This window comes from Haematobia irritans, chromosome 1 (assembly GCF_050003625.1).
Source record: "Haematobia irritans isolate KBUSLIRL chromosome 1, ASM5000362v1, whole genome shotgun sequence".
Lineage (NCBI taxonomy): Eukaryota > Metazoa > Arthropoda > Insecta > Diptera > Muscidae > Haematobia > Haematobia irritans.
In genome coordinates this window covers 281,272,228-281,287,851 of record NC_134397.1, presented here as the reverse complement: position 1 = coordinate 281,287,851, position 15,624 = coordinate 281,272,228, and the positions used below count along the sequence as shown (strand labels likewise).

At 33.1% G+C, this 15,624-nt stretch overlaps 1 protein-coding gene across 2 annotated transcripts in view; it reads right to left on the bottom strand.

The window, feature by feature from the left end:
* Window positions 1–1,416: 1,416 nt before the first annotated feature.
* The window catches only part of TBC1D5 (TBC1 domain family member 5), a 69,724-nt gene continuing 55,516 nt past the window's right edge, over window positions 1,417–15,624 (bottom strand). For both annotated transcript variants that reach the window (XM_075298714.1, XM_075298721.1), the window contains 4 exons: window positions 14,280–14,416; window positions 14,079–14,221; window positions 9,192–9,562; window positions 1,417–2,364 (listed from right to left, as the gene is read on the bottom strand). In XM_075298714.1, coding sequence (XP_075154829.1) covers window positions 1,783–2,364; window positions 9,192–9,562; window positions 14,079–14,221; window positions 14,280–14,416 — 1,233 coding nt within the window. In that variant the 3' untranslated portion in view covers window positions 1,417–1,782. The remainder of the gene's footprint in view (window positions 2,365–9,191; window positions 9,563–14,078; window positions 14,222–14,279; window positions 14,417–15,624) is intronic.

Here is a 15,624-nt window from a genome sequence, read left to right as displayed (position 1 = left end):
ACTTTATATTAGTTCATAGAATCATTATGTTTGGAAAAAGTTTACTTTACTCAAATAATTTTTTGCGTACGTTAGTTAAATGAACTAAAAAACAGGAAAAAATTATACAAAAATAAAGCATAAAGGTTTCCTAATTTCGTATTTCTCACAAAATAGTTCATTATTTCTTTAAATTTGTAAATTTTACCAAAAATGTGTCCATCATGAACTTCGTATGGCACTAAAGACATTCTTGCAATTTTGAACTCCAAGATTTCTCTTAAAACTACAAAATTTTCTTTAACAAGTGCAAAAACTTAGTTATGTCTAATAAATTTTCTTGAATTTGTCGAAAAATATTTACTTATTTTTACCATATCGGAGGTATGACAGCGCTTGTAATACTGTTTAGTTAAGATTTTCTAAAAAAATTCAAAATTTTCTAAAATTAATCGAAAGTTATCATTCCTGGTGGGTTCACTGTTTTTTCAGTGTAGAAAATTTTTAATATTTTTAGAAAAATTTAACTAAACAGTATTACAAATGCTGACATCACGCCGATATCACAAAAATAAGTAAATATTTTTCGAGAAATTCAAGAAAATTTATTAGACATAATTAATTTTTTTCACTTGTTAAAGAAAATTTTGTAGTTTGGAGTTCAAAATTGCAAGAATGTCTTTAGTGATATACGAAGTCCATGATGGACGCATTTGTAGCAAAATGTACAAATTTAAAGAAAGAATGAACAATTTTATGAGATGTACGAATTTAGAAAATCTTTTTGCTTCATTTGTGTATAATTTTTCCCGTTTTTTACATCATTTAACTAACGTACGCAAACACTTATTAGAGTAAAGGATTTTTTTGAACGATGTTATTTTCGTTGAAATTAGGTAGACTGCATTCCATATATTAGTTAGCATTTTCCTATATTTATGTACCCTTATACTACAGAATGAAAAAAAAAATAACTGAATTGAATTCATATATGGAATGATTTTATTGCACTTATTTCATTCATTGGGACAAATCTTACATATTTGTGGTAAACCTTTTTACTTCAAACTTAGAACTGCTTACCTTCGTTTTTAAATACAATTTTATTTATTTATATAGGAAATTTTTCTTCAATAAAATAGACGTTTTATTAATATATTAAATATATTTAAGTAAGTTTGTAAGCAGTATGTCAAAGCGAGTATAAAATCAAAATATCAAAATAAAGTTGGATACACTGGTTATTGATTATGTAAGAAAATTATGTTCAATTTAAACCAAAAAAATTTAAGTAGACCTGTATATTTCTCGATTTAGAAAGTGTACTTATTATTTTGTCCATTAATTTTTGACTATTACTTTGCCTTATTTGGATTAGCTTTTCATTTCATTTGTCTTTTCCAGAAATTTGTTTACTTTTAAGTTAAATGTATGTCATTAATATGAATTATAGACTTTATTTTGCTTTTCAATAAATATATTTCTTATATTTACAATGGAACATAACAAAACTCTACTGTATTTATTAATTTGACCATTACTACTGTACTTATTAATTTGACCATGTGTCTTTTTTGACCATGTGTATTTGTCTTTTTTGTTTGGTTAATTTGTGTTAAACTTTCTTCTTTTGTTAAAGTTAATTTCCCTGAAGACGGACAACGATGGTGTTCGAAATATTGGAAAGAAAACCAAAATAAGACACTGTAAAAACTAAGATTTTAAGATCTTACAAATTCTACAAATAAATATAATAAAATAATAAAAATGCTTATTCTGATATGTATACTTTCGAAGTTTGTTTTACGATTTGACTATTACATTATCCCAAGAACATTTTTTGCGACGCAAAGGATCGGCGGAAGGTAAGTCACCAGTTCCATTCCAACTTTTTTTACTCAAAACTGTAGTATGACCAGTTGACACTTTTGGTTTATCGACCGATAATAACGGAACCATTTCAATTTCTTTGTTGTTCCCCAATATACGTAATGACTCCGCCATAAAACCATTATCAGGTAGTTCATATACAGTTTTATGTTGCTCACATTGCGTGGTACAATATGATAAATGCGGCAAGGATTGAAGGGCATGATCTGCATTACTATCTTCTTTTGATTCCGTCTTTTTTTCATGTTTATGCTGGTATTCATTTGCTTCTAAAGCCTGGTCTATTGGACAATCTAATAACTGGACTGGAATGACGCATTTCACGTCTAAAAATTGGCATAACTCCTCAATCCCATCTAACGAGGCAAAAACTTCATCTGGCGAATGTAGGGGTACGTGTTGCCGCATTGTTTGCAGATATATTCCCAATTTCGCTCGAGCCACAGTTATAACTGTCTGAAAATTTCTAAGTTCCAATCGTAACAAATCTGAATTCTAGAAAAATAAAAAATAAAAATCTATTAATCCACAAAGATTAACGTTCAAACGGACAGCGAAAATAAATTTAGCTTTAATTATGTTATGCGCTTTACAGACTGTCAGTTATTCCGGACCAGAGAATGAAGCCGACCCATTTTTGTCGGCGGCGGCGGCTTGACGGCTGAGCCGATATAAATTTGTTCACTCGGCGGCGGACAATTATCCATTATAAAATCAATTTGAAGTTAATCGAATGGTAATGAGATTAGTTGTACAACCTATCTTACAAACAAATTTACTTTTCGTTCAAATTTTCTGAGCTAAATTTTTGCTAAATTATTATAGCAGCAGAGAATGAAGCCGCCGAGTCGCGCCGCCGATTTCAGTCGCCGCCGACCATTTTTTGCCAGTCGACGCCGCCGCCGAATATGTCGACTCATCTCGACCAGAGAATGAAGCCGCCGAGTCGCGCCGCCGATTTCAGTCGCCGCCGGCCATTTTTTGCCAGTCGACGCCGCCGCCGAATATGTCGGCTCATCTCGACTCAAATGTAGCCGCCAATTAATCAAAAATATTAGTTTAAATCAAAAAACTTTATTAATAATTGTAGTAATTTTGGTCAAAATTTTGAGCCTTTCACCCCCAATCAATCTATTTCAAAGTGTTATAATAATTTTGCAAAAATTTACCTCAGAAAATTTGAATGAAATGTACATTTGATTGTAAGATTGGTTGTACAACTAATCTCATTACCATTCGAATAACTTCAAATTGATTTTATAATGGATAATTGTCCGCCGCCGAAGAGACTTATTTATATTGGCTTAGCCGTCAAGCCGCCGCCGCCGGATGCAAAAATTTAATGTCAGCCGCCGCCGACAAAAATGGGTCGGCTTCATTCTCTGATCTCGACTCATATTTAGCCGCCAAGTAATCAAAAATATCGATTTAAATCAGAAAAATTTTTATTAAATTGTCGTATTTTTTCCAAAATTTTGAACACAACCAATCATATTTAATCTGCTATAATAATTTAGCAAAAATTTAGCTCAGAAAAATTGAACGAAAAGTAAATTTGTTTGTAAGATAGGTTGTACAACTAATCTCATTACCATTCGATTAACTTCAAATTGATTTTATAATGGATAATTGTCCGCCGCCGAGTGAACAAATTTATATCGGCTCAGCCGTCAAGCCGCCGCCGCCGGAGGCAAAAATTTATTGTCCGCCGCCGCCGACAAAAATGGGTCGGCTTCATTCTCTGTATAGCAGCTTAAATATGATTGGTTGTGTTCAAAATTTTGGAAAAAATACGATAATTATATATAAATTTTTCTGATTTAAATCGACATTTTTGATTAATTGGCGGCTAAATTTGAGTCGAGATGAGTCGACATATTCGACGGCGGCGTCGACTGGCAAAAAATGGTCGGCGGCGACTGAAATCGGCGGCGCGACTCGGCGGCTTCATTCTCTGTTCCGGACGGAATGTCGGTGTTTGTAAAGAATCGTACAGTGTGTCGGATCGATACGACTTGTCGGCGATGACTAAATAATCGGTATCGATCCCATAAACAAGCAGCAGTATCGATTATGCCTTCGACTTAACTTATAATGTGCACAATATGTGGGATATGTTCGACACGAGCACTGTCGTCCGGAATAACTGATAGTCTGTAAAGCGCATTAGTTTATCCATAAAGGTGAGTATTAAGTTCGAGTTTAGCCGCTAAAATCGTAATTTGTTCGCTAGAGTGAAAACTAAATCAGTAAAACAAGGCATAAAATTATACATATTTGTTGCAGATTTCATTATAACTTGATGGGGGAATAGCCCAATGCAAATTTTTACAAAGTTTGTATTCCTTAAAATGGATTATTAAAGAAAAGTAATCGTGACGATTTTATCGTCGAACTTAATACCCACCTTAATGTAATAAAACTGCAAGATAGGTAGCGTAGTGATTTAACAGCCAGCCAGCTCAAGCGAATAAATTGGTTACATTTGCCTGGCGAAAGTCAAATTTTAAATAATTATTGAAACAAAAAAAAAATCAATTGAGGTTACTATAAATTAATTTAATATTAAAAAGAATATTAAATTAATTTATAAGACCATTAATAAAAAATAAATTACAAGTCAATCAGTTTGAAACCTTTATCCAAAAATGTGGGTATCAAGTTCTAGTTTAGCCGCTAAAATCGCCGCAAAATCCACTCCACGAATACTTCGAGTACTTCAATTTAATGAATAGAACAGAAACACTGAAAAGCGGACCTTACACGGTCGGATAAACAATACGACAAAGGTTCGCCTATTTGTTGTGTGTTCGTTCAAGTTTTGCCCTTACACTGCACGAACAAATATGATGACAACACGAAAACACCATCCTGTTGAAACCACATATCCGAAATAATCGATGTTCTAGTGAAGGCAATACACTCGAGTACTTCAATTTAATGAATAGAACAGAAACACTGTAAAGCGATTACAATATCAAGAATTGCAGAGCCATCACATTCAGAAGGAATCGTTGTGCAGTTCTTTTCAATATTTTGGTTTTATTGTAATCGTCACGACACGAGTAAAACATAACATGTTTAGTGAAGATAGAATATTTTGCTTTAGCAAAGACGAAACTTCGTATGCGACACGAAATAACTATCAACCGAAAAACAAATGCAATCGTCGTCCAGTTGATTGTCAGAAGTCAGTGAATGCAGGCTGTGGGCGGGTCTGTGCTTTTTATTATATGTGTGTTTCAAATAGGCAACAACAAATTTAATATTTATTACTATTCCGATTATCACTTTGTAGCAGACAAACTACAGCGCTGCGAATTCACATAATATGTCTATACCTTCCTTGGTCTATGATGAAGACTTACTACAGCTGATTAAGCTCGGTAAACATAGACCAAGGAAGGTATAGACATATTGTGTGAATTCACATCGCTGTAGTTTGTCTGCACACCGTAGATGGCACTTGTTCGTCTGAAAATGAGTGATTTTTTAATTTGGCTTTATTTTTGTTTTCTTGTTCTCTTGATGAAACACCAAATATTGTAAAAGCATATACAATAGGTAGGGTCACGGCCTAAGGCAAAAAAAAAAGTTGATGCAGTCACCCCCCAGTTTTGTAGCATATTTGAAGACAATTTCAGAACACGAAAACTTTTTTTTTCCGTGCACCCTACGACCCCCCGAAATACAATTTACTGTGCTGTGTCGTCATTTGAAGTCCGATCGAAAAGAAACGCATATCGTTGTTCATGGTTGATCAGGGGCTATATTTCGTGCATTGGTCATTTTTGACTCCGACGTCAAATTTGATTTTTAATTTTTTTATTTCGCTTCGTATACCCCTATGATGCCCATTTCTTATAACCATTATAAAGATCTTATCAAAATATGAAACTTTTGCTTTGGAAGTATTTAATTATATTCATAAACAAAAAAGTTACAGAGATTTTAAAAAGTCAATAGGTCACCCTACACCATCAAATAGCTTTTGCTGTGTTGTCATGATATCCGATCGAAACCACATGCACATCGTTATTCACATCTACGAAATTAATTTGAAAGGTATTTAATACACACAAACTGTTTATCTGTAAATTTCTAACCGTATCATTGTATACATACTCGTTGTGTGCACTACGGCATTTTCTGCGTTATGCAAAGTTCTTGTGTTTTTGCTAGAACAATTTGAGAACAGTAGGCTCTCAAATTGTTCTAGCAAAAAATCTAACAAACACTTTCGCTACATGATTCCTTAAGTCTGTCCATATTTTTGTGAGAGAAGGCTGTTGATAGTATTTGAAAAAAGTGAAAACAAAATGAAATTCGAAGCTCGGGTTATCGACAAAACTAAATTACCAACAAATCATCAAGTTATTGAATTCCTTTTATATTTAAAGAAAGCAGGCACCGCAAGTGTTAAAAATGAATCTACTAGTCGTGTTACAGACGATAAACGATTGGGTTATATAATATCCAAAATTAAAAGTCGCCAACAACATAGTAAACTTGATTCTAGACAGGATTTGTTATAAATTAATTCTAAAAAGTTGTTAGCCGCATAATAAAATTGTACAATTAATAAACATGAAATCTCAAATCAAATACAAATCTAATCTAATATTTTCTTGTTTAAAGTATTTACTCATGTGACAACATTGCTCACCATTGTGAAGATGACAAGAAAACGCAAAAAAAAATACGGCGTAGTCAGATGTTGAAAGGCAGAAATTTAACCAATGTGTAAGCAGCATAACGATCTTCGTAATTTTCCACAATTCCGTTACCACTTACTTTTATTGTTAGATTGATTGTTAGATTTTAAAACAGTAGGCTCTCAAGTTGTTCAAGCAAAAACATAAGAACTTTGCATAACGCAGAAAATGCCGTAGTGCACACAACGAGTATGTATACAATGATACGGTTAGAAATTTACAGATAAACAGTTTGTGTATATTAAATACCTTTCAAATTAATTTCGTAGATGTGAATAACGATGTGCATGTGGTTTCGATCGGATATCATGACAACACAGCAAAAGCTATTTGATGGTGTAGGGTGACCTATTGACTTTTTAAAATCTCTGTAACTTTTTTGTTTATAAATATAATTAAATACTTCCAAAGCAAAAGTTTCATATTTTGATAAGATCTTTATAATGGTTATAAGAAATGGGCATCATAGTGGTATACGAAGCGAAATAAAAAAATTAAAAATCAAATTTGACGTCGGAGTCAAAAATGATCAATGCACGAAATATAGCCCCTGATCAACCATGAACAACGATATGCGTTTCTTTTCGATCGGACTTCAAATGACGACACAGTACAGTAAATTGCATTTCGGGGGGTCGTAGGGTGCACGGAAAAAAAAAAGTTTTAGTGTTCTGAAATTGTCTTCAAATATGCTACAAAACTGGGGGGTGACTGCATGAACTTTTTTTCGCGACCCTATCTAATATACAATTCTATCCATCCACACCTTTTTTGTAATGCAAATTGACTGATTTGTACGGTAATTCTCGTTTTCCAAAAAGAAATTGAGTCACACACAAAAAAAATTTTTTTGATTTCAATCACGAAAATCGCGGAATCAATCATTTTGAAATTGAAATGTCTTCAATCACGAAAATGATAGTATCAATCACCCATTTTGATTGAAAACCAACACGATTTTTAATTAAAAATTTAATGGACTTTTGTCACGGAATCAATGAATAGTGTGATTGAATCAATTAAAAACGTGATTGATTTTTAACATAAAATTCAATCACAGTTTTAATTGAATCAATTAAAATTTTAATTAATTTCGCGACCAAAATCAATCAACTATTTGATTCATTCAATTAAATAATTAATTGAAATTGGCGATCAAAAAATGTATATATTTATTTGAAATAAAAGAAAATTTCAAATAATGTGTAACGGTATTCACATTTCACAATTTCTTACCTTCAACAAAGATTGTTTATTGTTTTTCCATTTTTACAATACCACAAAACACAAACAAAAATTATTTCCGAATTGATTAACAAATTGATTGAATCAATTAATATTTTAATTGGAAACGTAACAAATATCAATCATTTTTTAATTGGTTTTTATTCGGATTTGATTAAATAATTAATTGAATCAATTAACATATTCATTGAATCCGTTTCCGTTGAAAAAAAAATTGGTGATCATTTTTTGTGTGCACTTGACTGCGCAATTGAGTGGAATGACTGCGCACTGCAAATAAACAAAACCATGGTGAATTGTCAAGGTATGTCTCTATTTTAATTTGTCTATGTCAGTAAATAAATAATATATTATACCATAGACGAAGAAAATATATAGACGTTGTGGTGACAACCTTGGCTACACACTTCTGAAATATAGAAGTTTTTTTAAATCAATTTACCTTTGCTTTTTCATTAATATTTTTTCTCTCTTATTTTTGCTTTTAAAAAAAGCTTCAATTGAACATTTTGTTAGCAATAATTTTTTTTTTAATAATTTTTTTTTTTTTAAAGAAACTTTGTGCACGTGATCTTTGCTTACCTGCGACCCACAAATTGGTGACCCCGATACTGAACGTGGGTTAAAAGATGCCTTTACATAGAGATGGAGATTCTGGCAATACAGGGCAAAATAATTCAACTGCAGGAGCGCAAGGAATTTCACCAAAAATATGTTCCCACTTCAAATTGAAGCTGCCTCAGCAACAAACATTCAATTTCCCCCATTTTGGCAAAAAATCCAAGAATTTGGCTTTTCCAAGTGGAAACTATTTTTAATTTGCAGCGAATCACATCCGATGAAACTAAATTTCGGTATCTCGTAACAAATATTGATTCGGAAACGCTCGACCTGGTAAGTGATTTGCTAGAAAATTCCCAAACAGAAAACAAATATGAGACTTTAAAATCAAGAATCATATCAATCTTTTCCGAATCGGACGAAAGAAAATTGCAACGACTTTTAAGTGGTCAAATGCTAGGAGATCAGAAACCAACACAATTTCTACGCACCCACAGACGTCATTTGACAATTCACCATGATTTTGTTTATTTGCAGTGCGCAGTCATTCCACTCGACTGCGCAGTCAAGTGACTCAATTTCTATTTGAAAAACGAGACTTACCGTACAAATCAGTAAATTGTCATTACAAAAATGTATATATGCTTTTACAATATTTGGTGTTTCATCAAGAGAACAAAGGAAAGAAAACAAATTAAAGCCAAATTAAAAAGCCACTCATTTGCAGACAAACTACAGCGCTGTGAATTGACTTGAGGCGTCTATACCTTGGTCTATAGTATTTAGGGTATACATACGTACATTGGCTTTGTAACCTTCCATTGCTAGGCGATTTTCCTCTGAAGCAGAACTTATCCGGGTCCGTAAAGCTTCTTCAATTGCGTTTTGCGTCTGCAACATTGTTATCTGTTTATCAATCATTATGGTATTTTGACCCAATGAAGTGGAACGCGAACGGAAACTTTCTACTTGTGGATAAATAACATATTTTCCATTTCTGTCCTGGTCTTGCGATGTAGACGACAACGTACAATAAACGAAGGCATTTGTGGGTCTGTCATATTTATGTGGCATTTTCATGTGTAAGGCATGTCTTAATATCAAACTGACGTCCACATTTTGAGGATAACGCATTAAATACGTTAGGCATGTTGTGTAATCGCTTAGAAGCACTGTAAGGAAATACATATAAAGTCTTATGACATTGTTTAACCCTTCGTTGCATGACATTGTATATATGCAATGTTAGTTTCTTGCCTGTCTAGCTCCTATTCTTTTACATATTTTACCATAATTTTTTTTTGTTATTCACATTTTGGAAGCCGTAGATTATATTTGATATAGATTTTAGCCAGTATCGTAACAATTTCATTTCAATAAAGCGAAATTAAAATCAGTATTTTGAGTACGTCGAAAATTTTGACATACATATTTGTTTTAATGTTATGGAACTTTCTTAATTTTTTTTAAATGCAAATATTAAATGAAAAGTTTATTCTAAACGCTACGTATATAGTTTTATAATACAAATTATATTTACAAGGGCTCTACGATTAATGACATCATATCTGCAATTTCATGCGTTTTAGCCGATTTGAACTGTCATTAGGGTAGGTTAGGTTTAGATGGCAGCCCGATGTATTAGGCTCACTTAGACTATTCAGTCCATTGTGATACCACATTGGTGATCTTCTATCTTATCACTGCACAGTGGTCGATCCCTTTGGCCAAAAATAAAAAATCAAAGTTAGAAATTTATCAAAAAGTGTGGCATCACTGTCTCTTATGCAAACAAGGTTTTACAATGTGTATTTGTTTTTGTTTTATTCCATCTGTACTCTTTAAGAACGGCTTCAAAAAGAGAGCAAGTAAGCAGTTGGTATTTTCGGTAGCAAAAATTTATTTAAGTCTACAACAAAAAAACAGGGCTGTGTACACAAATTTTAAACCAGCTAATCGCTTTTAAAAATTTGTGTATATATGTTCCAAATATTCCTCAAATAAATTGTTTATTATTTACAGACCTTTTAAACTTTTACGCACACAATGATTGTAATAAATTAAATGTTTGCTGCCAAAATATGCTTTTGACAACCCTGTTATTTTAATTAGAGGTGCGTACCAGCTTACGAAATTGAACGCTACCGAAAATTTCGTTAGCATAAATAGCAATGCATTTCTTATGGGAATGAAATTTTTCGCTAGAGGTGCATACGTAAATTATATGTAAATTTTATGTAGAGATTTAGTTGTGTTCCCCCCTGAAGTCTCCAATGGGATTTTTTGTGGTTTATTGTAAATATTTCAAGATTCTAAATTGATAAAAATCAGCTGCTTTCTTTTGCCCCCCTTTGTGTTATCTCCCTAATACCGAAGTGGTCTTGTTTTTTATATCCAAATATGAATTTTTGTGTGGTGTTTGTTAACACTAGTTTACACTGAAAATGTACATTTGATGACTTTTCTTATTTATTTTGATCTACTGAATTTGAAAATGAAGGTTAAAAAATTTTGTATTAGATATCCCGTTATTTTTAGTTTTTCTGTCTTTTTCCACTAAACAAATTATACCTCGGGCTAGAAATGTCCGAGTATATCGTTGTTTGTACTTGAATGCAAGGTATTGAGATGACGAACAAAAGTGTATAATTGGATCTGTGATAAGTTAATTGGTTCAAAATATATCGATGAAAATAAGGAGAATTTTCAAAACAATCTTGTTTTACAATTTCATGAAAATCAGATAAAAACTACTGCCTTTGGAGTCAAATCGGGAGATCGGTCTATACGTGGGCTATACCAACACATGGGCTGATTCACCTCATTTCCGTTACATCTATTTGTGATCTTAAAATAATTCTAGATTTTAAATTTTAGGCAAATCGGATAGAAAGTACGTTTTCTAAAAGCCCAAACAATAAAATCGGAAGATCGGTATATATGGGGGCTATACCAATACATGAACCTATAACCATCATTTTCTTCACACCTACTTGTGGTCCTAAAATACCTCTAGATTTCCAATTTCAGGGAAATCGGATATAAACTATGGTTCCTAGAAGCCCAAGAAATAAAATTGGGAGATCGGTCCATATGGGGGCTATACCAAAACATGGACCGATACACACCATTTTCAGCACACCTACTTTTGGTCCTAAAATACCTTTAGATTTAAATTTTCAGCCAAATCGGATAGAAAATACAGTTTCTAGAAGCCCTGACATAATTATAAAGCCTTGACCGAAGTTTCACGATGATACCTCTACGGGAAGTATTTTTGGCCGCTAACTCCATATAGCACCGACCACTGTGCACTGAGTGCTGCCCGATTCCATGTCAAGCTCAATGACAAGGGACCTCCTTTTTATAGCCGAGTCCGAACGGCGTTCCACATTGCAGTGAAACCACTTAGAGAAGCTTTGAAACCCTCAGATATTTCACCAGGATTACTGAAGTGTGATAATCCACCGCTGAAAAACTTTTTGGTGTTCGATCGAAGCAGGAATCGAACCCACGACCTTGTGTATGCAAGGCGGGCATCCTAACCATTGCATCACGGTGGCTCCCACTGTCATTGCATATATGCCATATAATTGCATATGTGCAATATCATGCATTAAATCCATTTTTGTTACTACCAAGACACTTAGGGACAAATATGAATATAAAAACGAATATTTGAATGATGATGGAGATTTAAATACAGAGTTTGATATAAATCGAGGTCGTAGAAGGAGCAGATGTAAGAGAAGATTCGAGTTTATCCTTGGCCTACATCGTTAAAGAATCGTATAACATACAAGCTGCTGGGTTGTAATTGTTACACGTATATTCATCGTGATATATGGGTTAGATAGGTTCAAAATTTTTATGCGGATAGATTACCATCCGCTATCAATAATGTTGGTGATAATTTTAGATGTTTCAAAGCTCTTCAAAGTGGTTCACATTATATTTGTGGTTCACGAATATTTGAATGATGATGGAGATTTAAATACAGAGTTTGATATAAATCGAGGTCGTAGAAGGAGCAGATGTAAGAGAAGATTCGAGTTTATCCTTGGCCTACATCGTTAAAGAATCGTATAACATACAAGCTGCTGGGTTGTAATTGTTACACGTATATTCATCGTGATATATGGGTTAGATAGGTTCAAAATTTTTCTGCGGATAGACCACCATCCGCTATCAATAATGTTGGTGATAATTTTAGATGTTTCAAAGTGGTTCACATTATGGTGAAAGACCATTCGAACTCGGTTATAGAGCTCCATATGGAATCAAACTGCACTCAGTGATAAACAGAAGGTCAATATTGTGGTATCATAATTAACTGAAAAGTCTTAGTGACAATGAAGTTTTGGGTAGCCCTTATACCTAACCTAAGTAAAACAGAGTTTCCAGGTTTCCGTGTATCATATAAGCTGACATATACCAAAACCAATTTTAAGCTTGTGGTATGCTCCAATTTCTTTGTTCCACCAAACCGAATCATATAAGATATGGCGGTTTCTATATCTTGTAAAAGCGTAGCATTTGACATAAACAGTTCCAAAGTCTCTTTTTCGTCAAAATACGGCTGCATACACAATCATCCGCTGCTCTTAATCGGCACAGATGTGCCTCCAACTATAGGAGTCCGGTAATGATTCCTATGACGTTTCTCTTCGTCATCCTCTTTTCTTTAAGCATGATAGTTCTCCAGTCTTTTTTTGTTTCGGTCACTACGTAGAAGTTTCGTCGCCCTTCCGACCGTTGCTCTGTTCCACGTGGAACAGTTTGGCGAAGCCGCCAAAGGGTCCCGCCTCTATGGGATTGCGTTATCCAAGTTCACTTCCCTTTGTGTTAAATGCAAAAATGCGGAAATATCTCTGCATCAAAAAAGGCAGAAATTATTTAGAATCCCAAAAGTTTGACTTTTTACATTGCACCCCGAGAAGGAAAAGATCACCACAAACATGTTTCAGAAGTAAAATGTTAGTTTTCGATGGGGAACATGTAACATGTTTGACGCAACCATTATCTCAGAAATTATGTATCTGATTTTGGCAAACATTTTATGTTTGGAGAAAAAAAACTTGTTTGCTCTGATCACATTCCTCCTCTACCTGTGATATATTGAGATAACAACGTGCACTAAAGAAATTGCTTATCGGCATGAAATTGCATTTATGCAATGTTACGTAACTTTTTCTCCAGTGATCAGAATCGAACGAAAATTGGTTTACGGTATCATAACTCTATATACAACAACTCTAACATTTCAACAAATTTTTATCCTTGCTCAAATTAAATCATGCAACGAAGGGTTAAATACACAGCAATTCCATAAAAAATCTTCTATTTTGGTTACTTTAACTTAAAAATTTGTTAATTAAAATATACATTTTACACTACACAATCCCTATATTACATTGGTATTGAGTGATGGTTATCTTACATAACACAACTATATAGAGGGATATTAATTTCTAGTCCACCATTGCAGTATTACAATGGAGTGAATAGTCTGAGTCGGAAATAACGGACTGCTACTACACCTAGCACTTAGTGATATGAGAGAAGTTCACCACTGTGATATCACAATGGAGTGAATAGTCTAAGTGAGCCGGAAATAGCGAGCTGTCACTATACCTAAACTAAACTACTCCGGATAGACTTTTTATGGAATTTCCTACAGATTCATACACTTATCCCGTATTCTTATAAGCATTGCCACAAGTATGTAATTTGGTAAATCAAATTTGTCACTATCTGCAAAAATAGCATCCCACAGAATGAGGAGGTCCAGCAATGCTACTTCACGGCCAAACAGTAATCGCAACCAACGTCTGAAAAATAATTCATGAGAGGTGTTTTTTTTTTGCTATTTTGTACCACTTTACTTACATTCCAAAAATATGCAGTGGTATGTCAAGTTTCAATAGATAATTATGTAGATGTAAGTCCTCCTTGACCAGTATCTTATCGCGAATAAAATTCAATTGGTCAATAATCTCAGCTTCAGAGGTATAAACAAATTTACTCTGCGAAAAGAAATATTTAAACGTATAAATAAAAAGTTAGTTATTTTTTATTTAAGAAAGCTTTATAATTTTTAAAATTTTGGGATTTTTATGTATAGACTTCCTCCTTACAATTTAAGACAAGAGCTTTGAAAGTATCGCAGATAACATTTGAACATATTTTAAGAAAGGCACAACTTTAAAAGCACTTCCAAAAATGTCATCCCAACGATGTTCTTTAGTTTAACAGAGGAAGTTCTTTTAATTCAACTTTTTTACAACTCGACTTTTTCATATTTTTAATGGGTAATTTTAACTTTTTTTGTTTCAAATAAGTTAAAAACGGAGTAACAATTTTTTACATTTTTTGAATTCAAACGTTTCAGAATGCATACAAAATTAAATAAATTATTTATTTAACAAAAGATCACAACATTTTTTAATTCACATCCAAAACACTGAATTTGGTTCACACCTTAAGAAGTGATGCAAATTCAGTGCAACAGCTGTTAAAATGGAGAACATCCGTCCTATGACAAGCCCATGTTAAATGCATCGCTTCTGCGCCAATTTTACACAATTTCCGGATCTAAAAAGAACATATTCACTGATTTTTTGGCGACGCTTTTTTTGCTGGGAAATAGTTTGCATACAAAGTATTTGATTTCAACACCCTTCCTAAAACGGATTGTACTCCAGCTTTAGTTCTGTGCTTTTCCACTTTGAATGAATATAAGAGCAATAAGTATTTATTTATTTATTTATTTATTTCATCTACCGGGCTCTTAGCTCTAACAGATTACATATATGTATATAATATAAATGGTAATAATAATTTATACATTATTATCCTGCAAAATTTTGAACAATTTCTTCTTAAATATAAACCTATTAGTAGTAATATCCAAATCATGGCAAAAATTATTGAATAAATGTATACACCTACTTAATGGCTCATTCATTCCATAATTAGTTTTATGAAACAGTTCTTCTAACAAGTTGTTATATCTCAATGACCGCAAGGGGGCATGAATAGGTAGAATCGAAAGCAGTTCTTGTGAATCGATTCTTGAATCTAAAATATCCTTGATAAACAATACATTCTGCATTTTTCTTCTATCCTCTAAGGGTAAAATATTTAGGATTTTGCAACGCGTTGAATAATCAGGCATCATATTAAGAGGGAAATGGCTCCTAAGCGCATATTTAGAAAAACGTTTTTGAATCTT